The sequence below is a fragment of the Mustelus asterias genome, chromosome 21, assembly GCF_964213995.1.
Source record: "Mustelus asterias chromosome 21, sMusAst1.hap1.1, whole genome shotgun sequence".
In the NCBI taxonomy this organism is placed as follows: domain Eukaryota; kingdom Metazoa; phylum Chordata; class Chondrichthyes; order Carcharhiniformes; family Triakidae; genus Mustelus; species Mustelus asterias.
The window spans coordinates 65512424-65524693 of record NC_135821.1 but is presented as its reverse complement, the minus strand read 5'-3'; the positions used below and the strand labels follow the sequence as shown (position 1 = coordinate 65524693).

At 45.0% G+C, this 12270-nt stretch overlaps 1 protein-coding gene across 3 annotated transcripts; it reads left to right on the top strand.

Moving 5' to 3' along the window:
* The first annotated feature begins 3951 nt into the window (after positions 1 to 3951).
* On the top strand, positions 3952 to 11786 carry gpn2 (GPN-loop GTPase 2). Of its 3 annotated transcripts, none has more exons than XM_078238047.1 (6): positions 3952 to 4215; positions 5636 to 6092; positions 6738 to 6894; positions 7270 to 7430; positions 7904 to 8034; positions 8547 to 11786. In XM_078238047.1, exons 2-6 carry the CDS (start codon positions 5676 to 5678, stop codon positions 8647 to 8649), a joined length of 969 nt encoding a protein of 322 aa, XP_078094173.1. In that variant the 5' UTR covers positions 3952 to 4215; positions 5636 to 5675; the 3' UTR covers positions 8650 to 11786. The 3 variants fall into 3 exon arrangements, with proteins under 3 accessions (XP_078094173.1, XP_078094174.1, XP_078094175.1); XM_078238048.1 differs by having other exon boundaries at positions 3959 to 4050; XM_078238049.1 differs by having other exon boundaries at positions 3960 to 4084.
* Positions 11787 to 12270: the final 484 nt, after the last annotated feature.

The window sequence follows — 12270 nt, the reverse complement described above, 5'->3', positions numbered from 1 at the left end:
TGATAATCTACATCCCAGGATACTAATGGTAATGGCCATGGAAATAGTGTTTGCATTGGTTGTCATCTTCCAAAATTTGTAGATTTTGGAATAGGCCCAGCAGATTGGAGAGTGGCAAATGAGGGGACATAGGTTCAAGGTGAGGGGCAGGAGGTTTGGGGGAATGTGAGGAAAAACTTTTTTACCCAGAGGGTGGTGATGGCCTGGAATGCGCTGCCTGGGAGGGTGGTAGAGAATGGTTGTCTTACATCCTTTTAAAAAGTATCTGGATGAGCTCTTGGCACATCATAACATTCAGGGCTATAGGCCAAGCGCTGGCAGATGGGATTAGGTGGGAGTTAAGGTGTTTCGGCAAATGTCGGTATGGACTCAATGGGCCTCTTCTGCACTGTTTGATTCTATAAAATGTAATCCCAACGTTTCAAAAAGGAGGGCGGAAGCAGAGAATCACAGACTGGTTTGCCTAACATTAGTAGGGAAAATGCTAGAGTATTATAAAGGATGTGATAACAGGACACTTAGAAAATATCAACAGGATTAGACAAAGTCAACATGGATTCATGAAAGAGAAATCATGTTTACCAAACCCACTGAAGTTTTTTGAAGACGTAACTAGCAGAATAGATAAAGGAGAAGCAATGGATGTGGTGTATTTTCAGAAATCTTTTGATAAAGTCCCACAAAAGAGGGTAGTGAACAAAATTAAAGCATGTGGGATTGGGAATAATATACTGTCATGGATTGAGAATTGGTGAGCAGACAGGAAACAGAGAATAGGAATAAATGGGTCCTTTTTGAAGTGGCAGGCGGCGACTTGTGAAACCTATAGGGTTCAGTGTTTGGGCCCTAGCTACTCACAATATACATCAATGATTTGGATGAGAGAACCAAAATGTGATATTTCCAAGTTTGCTGACGACACAAAACTTGGTGGGAATGTGAATGGTGAGGAGGATGTTAAAAGGCTTCAAGGTGATTTAGACAAGTTGAGTGAGTGGGCAAGTACATTGCAGATGCAGTATAACATGGATAAATATGGATAAATGCAGTATAACATGGATAACTATGAAGTTATCCACTTTGAAAGGAGAAATAGAATGGCAGAGTGTTATTTAAATGGTGATAGATTGGGTAACATTTATGTACAAAGGAACCTGGGTGTCCTTATGTTGCGTACCAGTCATTGAAAGCAAGTGTGCAGCAAGCAGTATAAAGTCATGCAACGCAGAAAGGGCCCTTCATCCCATCAAGTCAGCACCGACAATACCACGAAAGTCATGCTAATCCCCGTAAAGCCAATGGTATGTTGACCTTTAATGCAAGAGGACTTGAATACAGGAGCAAGAATGTCTGCAACTATTCAGGGCCTTAGTGAGACCACACCTGGAGAATTGTGTGTAGTTTTAGTATCCGTAGAGGGAGTGCAACAAAGGTTCACCAGACTCATTCATGGGATGGCAGGATTATCGTACAAAGAGAGATTGGGTCGATTAGGCCTGTAATCACTGGAATTTGGAAGATGGAGGGGGATCTCATTGAAATGTATAAAATTCTGACAGGGCTGGATAGACTGGATGCAGGGATGTTGTTTCCTCTAGCTGAGGGAGTGAGAGGTTCTAGAACAAGGAGTCACAGTCTCAAGATATGGGGTAGGCCATTTAGGACCAAGATGAGGAAAAACCTCCACACAGGTGAAACTGTGGAATTCTTTACCACAGAAGTCTGTGGAGGTCAAATCACAGAATATATTTGAGGAAATAGACTCTGTGTCCAGGTGTGGGGGAGAGCATTGGAATAGAGGATCAACCATAATCATATTGAATAGCAGAGCTGGCTCGAAGGGTTGAATAGCCTATCACTCCTATTTTCTATATTTCTACTCAACTTGCCAGGTCTTCCCCCAGTCACTTAGCTTTTGTCCCCTTTTGTCTGCTTCACAATTTACTTCCTTACTTATCTTTGTATCATCAGCAAATTTAGCAACCATACCATTGATCCCTTCATTCCAAGTCATTCAATGAGTCGAATGCCATATCCTGTTCTTATGAGGGCATCTTTCAGGGTCTGTAGATGTCTGTTGCGATCCTCCTCATTTGAGCAGATCCTGTGTATATGGAGGGCTTGTCCGTAGGGGATGGCTTCTTTAACGTGTTTAGGGTGGAAGCTGGAAAAGTGGAGCATCGTGAGGGTTATCCGTGGGCTTGCGGTAAAGTGAAGTGCTGAGGTGACCGTTCTTGATGGAGATGCGTGTGTCCAAGAATGCAACCGATTCCGGAGAGTAGTCCATGGTGAGTCTGATGCTGGGATGGAACTTGTTGATGTCATCATATTGTTGTTTCAATAATTGTTCGCCATGAGTCCAAAGGAAGAAAATGTCATCGATGTATCTAGTGTATAGCATCGGTTGAAGGTCCTGTGCGTTGAAGAGGTCTTGTTCGAACCTGTGCATAAAGATGTTGGCATATTGAGGTGCGAATTTGGTCCCCATGGCTGTTCCGTGTGTCTGGATGAAGAACTGGTTGTTGAAGGTGAAGCCGTTGTGGTCCAGGATGAAGCAGATGAGTAGTAGAATTGCATCTGGAGATTGGTAGTTGTCGGCGTTGAGTACTGAGGCAGTTGCAGCAATGCCGTCCGTCATGGGAGATGCTGGTGTAGAGTGCTGAGACATCCATTGTGACGAGGAGTGCTCCTGGTTCAACTGCTCCATGTGTGCTGAGTTTCTGTAGGAAGTCTGTTGTGTCACGACAGAAGCTGGGGGTTCTTTGTACAATGGTTTCAGGATGCCCTCGACATAGCCGGAGAGGTTCTCACACAGGGTCCCATTGCCTGATACAATGGGACGGCCGGGTGTGTTGGCCTTGTGTATCTTTGGGAGGCAGTAGAGATCTCCAAGGCGGTGAGTACGTTGGATGAGAGCAAGGAGGGTGCTCTGAAGGTCTGCGCAAGTCCAGAGCCACCAGCACAACAACTACAGCGCCTACACAAGTTTGCCCAATATGTGCCAGGACATTCCATGCCCAAATTGGCCTGATCAGTCATCTTCAGACACACCGCATCCAGCCTCATAATGACTAATGGTGTTGAGGTCCTCATCGACGACGATGGACGAACATACTCTTGCAACTCGGCCAACGTTGTCTACCTGATACGCTGCAGGAAAGGATGTCCCGAGGCAGGTACATTGGGGAGACCATGCAGACGCTACGACAACGAATGAATGAACACCGCTCAACAATCACCAGGCAGGAGTGTTCCCTTCCAATCGGGGAACACTTCAGCAGTCACGGGCATTCGGCCTCTGATCTTCGGGTAAGCGTTCTCCAAGGCGGCCTTCACGACACACGCCAGCGCAGAATCGCTGTGCAGAAACTGATAGCCAAGTTCCGCACACATGAGGACGGCCTAAACCGGGGTCTTGGGTTCATGTCACCCTATCTGTAACCCCCACGACTTGCCTGGACTTGCAAAATCTCACTAACTGTCCTGGCTGGAGACAATACACATCTCTTTAACCTGTGCTTAACGCTCCCTCCACTCACATTGTCTGTACCTTTAAGACTTGATTACCTGTAAAGACTCGCATTCCAAACATTATCTTATAAAGACACAAACTGAATTTACATGTCCTGTTTGTGAACACGAGTCCTCACTCACCTGAAGAAGGGGCTTGGGGCTCCGAAAGCTTGTGCTGCCAAATAAACCTGTTGGACTTTAACGTAGTGCTGTGAAACTTCAAACGGTAACGCCAGGCAGTGGTGATACACAGCGCATGCTCGGGAAGCTGGGCGAGAGGCTGAGAATGATGGGGGGAGGTGACTGCGCATGCTCGGGGAGCCGCGCATGCTTGGAGAACTCGGGCGGGGGGGAAACTGCGCATGCTCGGGGAACGGGGTTGGGGAGCTGCGCATGCTCGGGGAACGGGGTGGGGGGAGCTGCGCATGCTCGGGGAACGGGGTGGGGGAGCTGCGCATGCTCGGGGGGGTTGCGCATGCTTAGTCGTGCCGGTGCAGATTGGGGCCTATTTTGTTTGTGCTCATGTTGTTCTGGAAGGTGGGCGAGTGAGGATTTGGCTTTCCGTTGTCTGGTGTGTGGCTTCAATGTTCTTGTGGTCGGAGATGTTGCGTGGGTAAAGCGGGCCGAGACAGGCTACCCAGAGTTGGCTGAGCTCCTGAGGGAGGCGCCCACCCTCAGGGAAGGGGAAGAGGAGGCTGGAAGGTGCTGAGTCTGGTCACGGTGCTGCTGCTGCTTTCCCTGTTTGTGGAATTATTTTCTGTCTTGTTGGAGAAAGCTGCTTCATATGAGTTTAGGGTGGCACAACACAGAAGGAGGTCATTGTGGCAGTGCTGATTATTTCAAAGATCTATACAATCAGTCCATGCTCTCACCTTAACCCTTCAAGTTTAATGCAATTCCGCTTCGAGCATAGGAATTAGGAACAGGAGTACGCCATTCAGCCCCTCGAGTCTGGTCTGCCATTCATTAAGATTATGGCTAATCTAATTGTAACCTCAACTCCACCTTCCCTCCTACCCCCAATAATACTTCTTGCTTATCAAAAATATTTCTACCTCAAAGACTCTACTTCCTTGCCTTTTCAGGAAGAGAGATCTGAAGTCTCACCACCGTCTGAGAGAAAGAAATTCACCTCATCTCTTTTAAATGGCAGTAACCCGTGGTTACTGTCAGTTATAGAGAAACATCCTCCCAACTTTCACCCTGTCGAGACCCCTCAGGTTTTTACATATTTCAATTAAGCTGCCTCTTACTTTTCTAAACTCTATCGGATACAAGCCTAGCCTGTCCAATCTTTCCTCATAAGACAACCTACCCATTCCTGGTATTATTCTAGTAAACTTTTTCAAAACTGCTGAACTGCATTTATATAATTCCTTAAATAAGGAGACCAAAACTGTGCACAGTACTCCAGATATGATCTCATGAGTATCCTGTATAACTGCTGCACAACTTCCCTACTTTGGCATGCAATTTCCTTCACAATGAATGATAACTTTTTTTTGGTTTTCTACTTACTTGTACCTGTCTCTTGTGATTCCTGCAGTAGGGCATCCAGATCCCTCTGAAGCTCAAGTGTTCTGCAAACTCACCATTTAGATAATGTGCTTTTTTGCCCATTCACTTAACCTATTTGTATCCCTTTGTAGCCTCCTTGTGTTCTCCTACTTTCCTACCTATCTTTGTGTCATCAGCAAATTTAGCAACCATATCTTCCGTCCCTTCATACAAGTTTTGAAAGTCACTATTGATTCTGCTTCCACCTCCTTTTCAGGCCATGCATTCCAGATCGCAGCAACTTGATGTGTAAAAAGCATTCTTGTCTCCTCATCAGGGTGACCAACTATCTGGTATTTTAAGGGATTTGCCTTTATTTTGTCTTTTATTCTGGGAAAGCTATTGCCTCAATTTTGTAAGCATGCACAGCCCCCTCCCTTCTCACGGCATCACCAGCATCTCCCCTAACACCTCTTACCATGTCCCATGGTCAAAGTGTCCCTTATTTTATTTCATAAATGTTGATTACTTTGCTCGTTCCCTGCCACCCCATTCAAATTCTCAGGTTGCCAAGGTGGGATTTGAGGGCATCTTCTGCATTCATAGTGTTTTCTATCTGTTCCAGGCCTGTGGAACCATGATGAGCCTCTAGGAATCTGGTTAAGATGTCAGAAGAACCCAGGTCACCCACTGTGATTTTTGGCCAGGTGGTTATTGGGCCACCTGGCTCGGGAAAGACCACCTACTGCATGGCAATGCAAGAGTTTCTCTCAAAACTGGGCCGCAAGGTGGCAGTAGTGAACCTTGATCCCGCAAATGATCTCATTCCATACCAGTGTTCGGTAGACATTGCTGAGCTGGTGAAACTTGATGATGTTATGGATGGCCTCGGACTGGGCCCTAATGGAGGGCTCATTTACTGCATTGAATACTTGGAGGCAAATCTGGATTGGCTACTGGGAAAGCTGGAACGCTTCAAGAACTGTTACTTCCTATTTGACTGTCCTGGTCAGGTGGAGCTGTACACCCACAACTGTTCTGTGAGGAATATCCTTGCACAATTAGCCAAGTGGAATTTCAGGGTGAGTTCACACTCGGGGATAAACAAAGTTGGAAATACTCGGGCCAGTCAGTATCTGTAGGGAGAACATTCAGTGTTTCAGGCGTGTCATTCCCCTCAAAGAAGCTGATTAATGACACTTCTTTCCCCTCAATTTGTTTGTTAGACTGCAACTAACCTGTCAGCACACTGAGACATGTAGATCAGAGGCTTGGATTCCTGATCTGTGCTTAGTTGATGACTGTGTTTCAGGCTTGTCATGATGTGGAGATGCCGGCGTTGGACTGGCGTAAACACAGTAAGAAGTTTAACAACACCAGGTTAAAGTCCCAACAGGTTTATTTGGTAGCAAAAGTCACAAGCTTTCGGAGCCTTAAGCCCCTTTTCAGGTGAGTGGGAATTTCAGGCTTGTGACAGAGATGCTTTAATTAGTGCCCTGGCTTTTGCTGAGAGAGGGGAAATGAGGCCAGAATTACTGAAGGAAGGGCTTAGTTCTGAGACTGAACCTACTATCATTCATTGTTGAAATTCACACCATTGAGTTGCTTGTGTGAGGAATGAAGGGGGAATCTAATAGATTCAACTGAAGGTTAACTCAGGTGAAGATTGGGGGAGGTATTGGAAGGGTTCTGACCCTATGTTAATCTGTCCATGTGTCTTCCTGCAGCTAACGGCTGTCCACTTGGTGGATTCTCACTACTGCACCGATCCGGCAAAGTTCATTTCCATCCTCTGCACATCCTTGTCTACCATGCTGCAAGTGGAGTTACCTCACGTCAACATCCTCTCCAAAATTGATCTCATCGAACAGTTTGGGAAACTAGGTAAAGGGGTATTTGCAATAAAGTGGAGTGGGCCTGGGTGATCCTTGAGTATGTTGTGGGGGTGCTGGGTGATTCCAGGGTTCTAGGTTTGATGAGAGAATCTGGGTTCAAAGGGGCCTGAGACTATGGGGAGGGGATTCATCTTAAACACAAACAAACTTTTAGAAAGTCCAGGAGCAAAGTTCAGTCTTTAATTTGACAATAATTTACAGGTGGAAATGTTTTGCTTTTCTACTAATTTACTGTTCATATTGATGTGATATATTGAAAATACAGCGAGTGGTTTGCAGAGAGGGGATGAAATCATAGAAACACGAGACTATCAGCAAGTGTGAGATTACACTTGGGCTAAGGTCTGTTTTCTTTCTTTTCCAGCATTTAATTTGGATTATTACACTGAGGTGTTGGATCTGTCTTACTTGTTGGATCATTTGGCCAAAGACCCTTTCTTCAAAAACTTTCGACGATTAAACAAGAAGTTGGTGGAAGTGATTGAAGATTACAGCCTGGTCTCCTTTATACCTCTTAATGTGCAGGTGCGCGACTGCTCACTCACTGGCTTTCCATCAATATCAACACACTTATTAATGTTTGAGAAAATTATAAACCTATCATGTCACAGTATTGCACTCACTGGGATTATAGGGTACAGCCTGAGCGTTGGCATTCACATGTTGTGCAAGAGGACAGGGATTAGGAGCTGTGATTGTCGGGATTTCCAAGTCAAGGACACAAATTGGGATGTACAGAATGTTCAGACTAAACAAAGGGAGTGTGAGGGGATTACCCAGTACAAGATGTTGTGAGCAACATCGATTTTTGAGATGGATGGAGAGGTATTTAATTGTTGGGGGTGCATATATTTTTGGGTCCATGTGGATTTTACTTCAGTTTCAGGATATACCCTGGTGTGTATTTGAGTTTGGGAGCTTACCGTCTCTGGGTTCCACGGGTACACACTGAGGGTGGTTTGATTAAATTTGAAGGGTGAGTGTGATCTTTCCCACAGGATAAAGAGACCATGAAGCACGTGATGAAGGCTGTCGATAAGGCAAATGGATACTGCTTTGGGGACTCAGAGCAGAGGACATTGGAAGCCATGATGTCAGCAGCAGTTGGAGCAGATTTCCAGTTCTCCATGTATCCTTGAAATAGATCATTTCATCATCAACATTGTAGTGAGGCCAGTGACAACTCCCCATCTCTCTTACCATCACCACCACCTCCCATCCCGCCCAACCCCCAAGATCCCTGTCCAGCCTCTCCCACAGCCCAGCCCCCCCCCCATCCCTCCTCTTCCCACCCCCAGATCCCTGCCCTCTTCTCCCCTGCCCCACGACCTGTCTCTTTCCCCACACCCCCCAGCTCCACGTCCTTCTCCCCCCCCCATATCTCCCCCCCCCGCCCCTCCCCACACCCCATCTCTCCTCTTTTCCCTCTCCTCACTCCATTGTGCACTTGCCCTGATTTACATGTGCACTCAAAGAGCCGCTCTCTCTCTCTCTCTCTCTGTCTCCTCTCCCCCACTCTAACCCTCTGGATATTCTGTTATGTTCCCCACCTGAGCAGCAGCAATCATCATTGTTACTTGTAAGTGTATTTATTAATATATATTTGCTAATTACCTTGAGTGTTTCCTTAGCGATGAGCAGGTCGATGGATGCCCAGGAGAAGTATGTGAAATCGATTGAGGAGGATGTGGAAGAGGAAGTGATGCAGCTCTCCCATCCACATACAAACTTTGATGCAACGTGAATTCTTTCATTGAGTGACTGCCTACGGTTGCTGGGGTCACCTGGAAGTGACTCGGTGATGGAGATGGCATCTCCCAACATGCCTGCTGATTCCAGGTGTGGAAGTACAATCTGGGAGTTTTCATACTTGCCACATTTGGGCCATAGATTCAGCTGTTGACCTTCTTTAGGCAATTCTGTTAATGGACAACTTGCATTGCTCGCAGTGGGAATACTTGAAAAATAATTTGTTTTCAGGGACCTTTGTTTTTCCCTTTTAAAAAAAAAAAGCCCAATAAAGATGTATAGCTTCAGTACATCCTCCCCCAGAATAATAACAGGACAGTCAGGTTAGAGACTGCTGAAAATTAAGGAACTACACACATCCAACTTGGCTTTACTGATCGGTACAATGATATGTCATTTTTCAGAGCCTTGTATCCTGCAACATTGGTCCTTCTGAGAAACCCAAAGGAGGACCATTTGCTCCATCTTAGCTCATCTTCTCCTGCAGCCATCCCATCATCGCATCCAGGTGCTGTCACTGCCCAGGAAACCATTACATTTTGAGTTTCTGCAGTCTCTCCTTTTACCTCTTTGCCCTCATGCACCTTTAAGTGTTGCAGTAAGCAGGAGGTCATGTTAGAGCCATTTCCGTACTGCTTACTATCGATAGAGCTCTGAAAGCTACCTGAATTCAAGCTGAACTGTCCAGAATTGTCTAATTTCCGTTCACTATGGGATGGTCTTGTGGCTCTTTAACCCCCTTTGCGTCTTGGAGACCAGGTCTTCTGCAGCGCTGCAAGTTCATACCATGGACCCTCTTGAGGCAGTGGAAGCAGTGTTTAACGAGCAGAGGCACAAGACACATCAGCTCCTTATGATGGGTACTGCAGTGAAGTGACAGATCCCAGCATATCATCACAACAACACCCAACTTCCAGTGCCTTTTGTGGGGAGGGAGACAGCATGGTGGTACTGCCACTGGACATGTAACCTAGGCTAATGCTCTGAGGACATGGATCAAATCTCACCATGGCAGCTGGTGGAATTAAAATTCAATAAATTTTTTAAAATCTGGAATTATGAAGCTAGTGACCATGACAACTATCATCTATTCACTAATGTCCTGGCCTACAAGTTACTTCAAGGCTACAGTAAAGTGGTTGACTCTTAACTGCCCTTTGAAAAGGCCAAGCAAGCCGCTGAGTTCAAGGGCAGTTAGGGATGGACAATAAGTACTGACCTCGGCAGCAACATCCTCATCCCACAAAAGAATAAATAATAAATGTATTGAAATGTTTGAAGGCACTTCACAGGAGTATTATAAAACAAAGTCTAACTCTGAGCCACGTGAGGAGACGTTAGATCAGATGACCAAAAGCTTGCTGAAAGAGGAATGTTTTAAGGAAGTGTTTCCCAAACCATTTTCCAGTGTGACCCCATTTTAACACTTGAGAATTAACATAACTCCGTTCGCCAACAAAACAGCAATAAAGGAGCATAATTACCAAAGTTTGCTGTTAAAATCAACATATACACCAAATAAATAAGAATATTTGTGTTTTTAAAATACTTTGTGAAAATGGTGTTTTATGTGCTCATTTAGGTTTCAGCTAAGCTCTCCATTTAAAAGTCCCCGGTGACAGAAGACACACCCACACACTGCACATACACAGTAGTCAGCCCCACTTCCCTTCCACACATACGTGCTAAAATCAACCCTCATCTTCTTTTCCCCTTGCCCCACCTTGGTCAATTTGCCAGGGCCTGCAAAGTAGAGTCCCTAGCCCGTGGTGAGGAGCCTGTGCAACAGGTAGGCAAGAACAGACACGGCAAAGTTTGAGGCTGCCACTCACTGACTCAGCTGCATGACCTCTGGTTTTCCCCCATACTCGGGACACAAGAGTCAGTTACTGAATTACACTTGCCTGTGCTAAATAGCCACACAGACATCCCGGATCCACTCGACGCTCACTGCCAAAAGTGCTTTCTGAGGTAAAAGAGGGCTTTGGGTTCACTGTCCAAGCCTTGCTGTTTAGCTATCTAGGGCTGTTCCACCAGAGCCTGCATCCTGTGCAGCATCCTCTTCACAGTTGTTGTTGCTGCCTTGGAGGAGGTGGAGCTTGCGACTTGTGATGAATACCTAGTCCATTTTCATGTTAATATTTTAAGAGGTAATGTTTAATTCTGGAAAGATTAAAATTTAACTGTAGCAAACAGGATAAATGTAACTAAAGCAGCTTGGAATTGTTTACATTTAAAAGGTTGGAGCCACGATGACTTAAGAAGTTAATAGCTAGAAAGGTAAGATCATAAAACAGCAGGTGGACTTATTTAATTGGAGAACTGGAGACGTGGTGCGTACACTGCTTGTAAAGTGCAGTCCAGAGAGATGTTTTGGGAATTAGAGCTAGCTTAATTTAAAAGCATTGTTGGGAAATCAAGGACTGTGTTGTCTTTTAAAATTTGGAATGTTTTTGTATTATTTGTGATTTTAAAAAAATCATAAACACATCTTGGACTATGAGCAAGAATACCTTCCCCGAGAAATCACCGGACCAGCATGACACTTGACGAGGAGAACTATTTGCTAATTTGAACAGTAATTAATAGTTTTTAAAAAGCTATTTTAAAGGCAAAGGCCCTGGAGATTTACTGGAAATCATCTGTGAAGATGAGCTTTATGTTTTGAATTCATTTGGGAATGAACTGAGTTGGGGAAAAGCTGCCCAGCTCGCACACTTCATGCTTTGTATGAATCTGTATTATCAGTAGCTAGGAGTCCTCAACTCAGTGGAACTTAGCCTCTTGGATTTCCAAATACAGATGAAATGAGAAGGAGGTTGCAAGGATTTATCCGGCTGTATTCTCCACCACGCAGAAGTTGGTGAGGACCTCCAGGCATCCACTGGGACTAGTGATGTCATCGCACAGGGGAGCTCCAGATTGACAGCGTTGAAACCCTATGAACATCCCTTAATAAAGTCTTTAACCACCCATTTCTGCAGAGACATTATTTGTTTGTTCTTTGTGCAGGTTTGTGCGTGCTGGAATATTTAAAAAGGGATAGTTACACTTCCAGGTTACAAATTGTATGTTAAGCAGTTCTTGCAAATTATTTTTGAAAGCTTAATAAATTAATCATTGAGTTTATTGAAAGAAACTGGTTGAAGTATTTTTTATTCTGGATCTAACAGTAGCATAGGCAAATAATTGGCCATTTTGGTGAGTGAATTAAACATTTGCATTAATGTTGCAACCTGTGGAGTAGCCGGGCTAGATCTCTTCCCATCCTGGTCTAACAACGTTCAGTGAACCCTGAAAGTCTAATCTGCCATGGAGATGGGTGGAACTTTAGATGGTTCTCTGGTTTCAATTGATGAGGTTTTTTATTCTTTCATAGAATATGGGCATCACTAACAAGACCAGAATTTGTTGCCCATCTCCAATTGATCTTGAACTGAGTGGCTTGCTGGGCCATTTCACAGGACAGTTAAAAGTCAACTATGTTGCTGTGGGTCTGGAGTCACTAGTAGGCCAGACTGGGTAAGGATGGCAGGTGGCCTTCCCTCAAGGGACATTAGTGAACCAGATGGATTTTTACAACAATTGTTGAGACCGGCTTTATAGTCCAGATTTT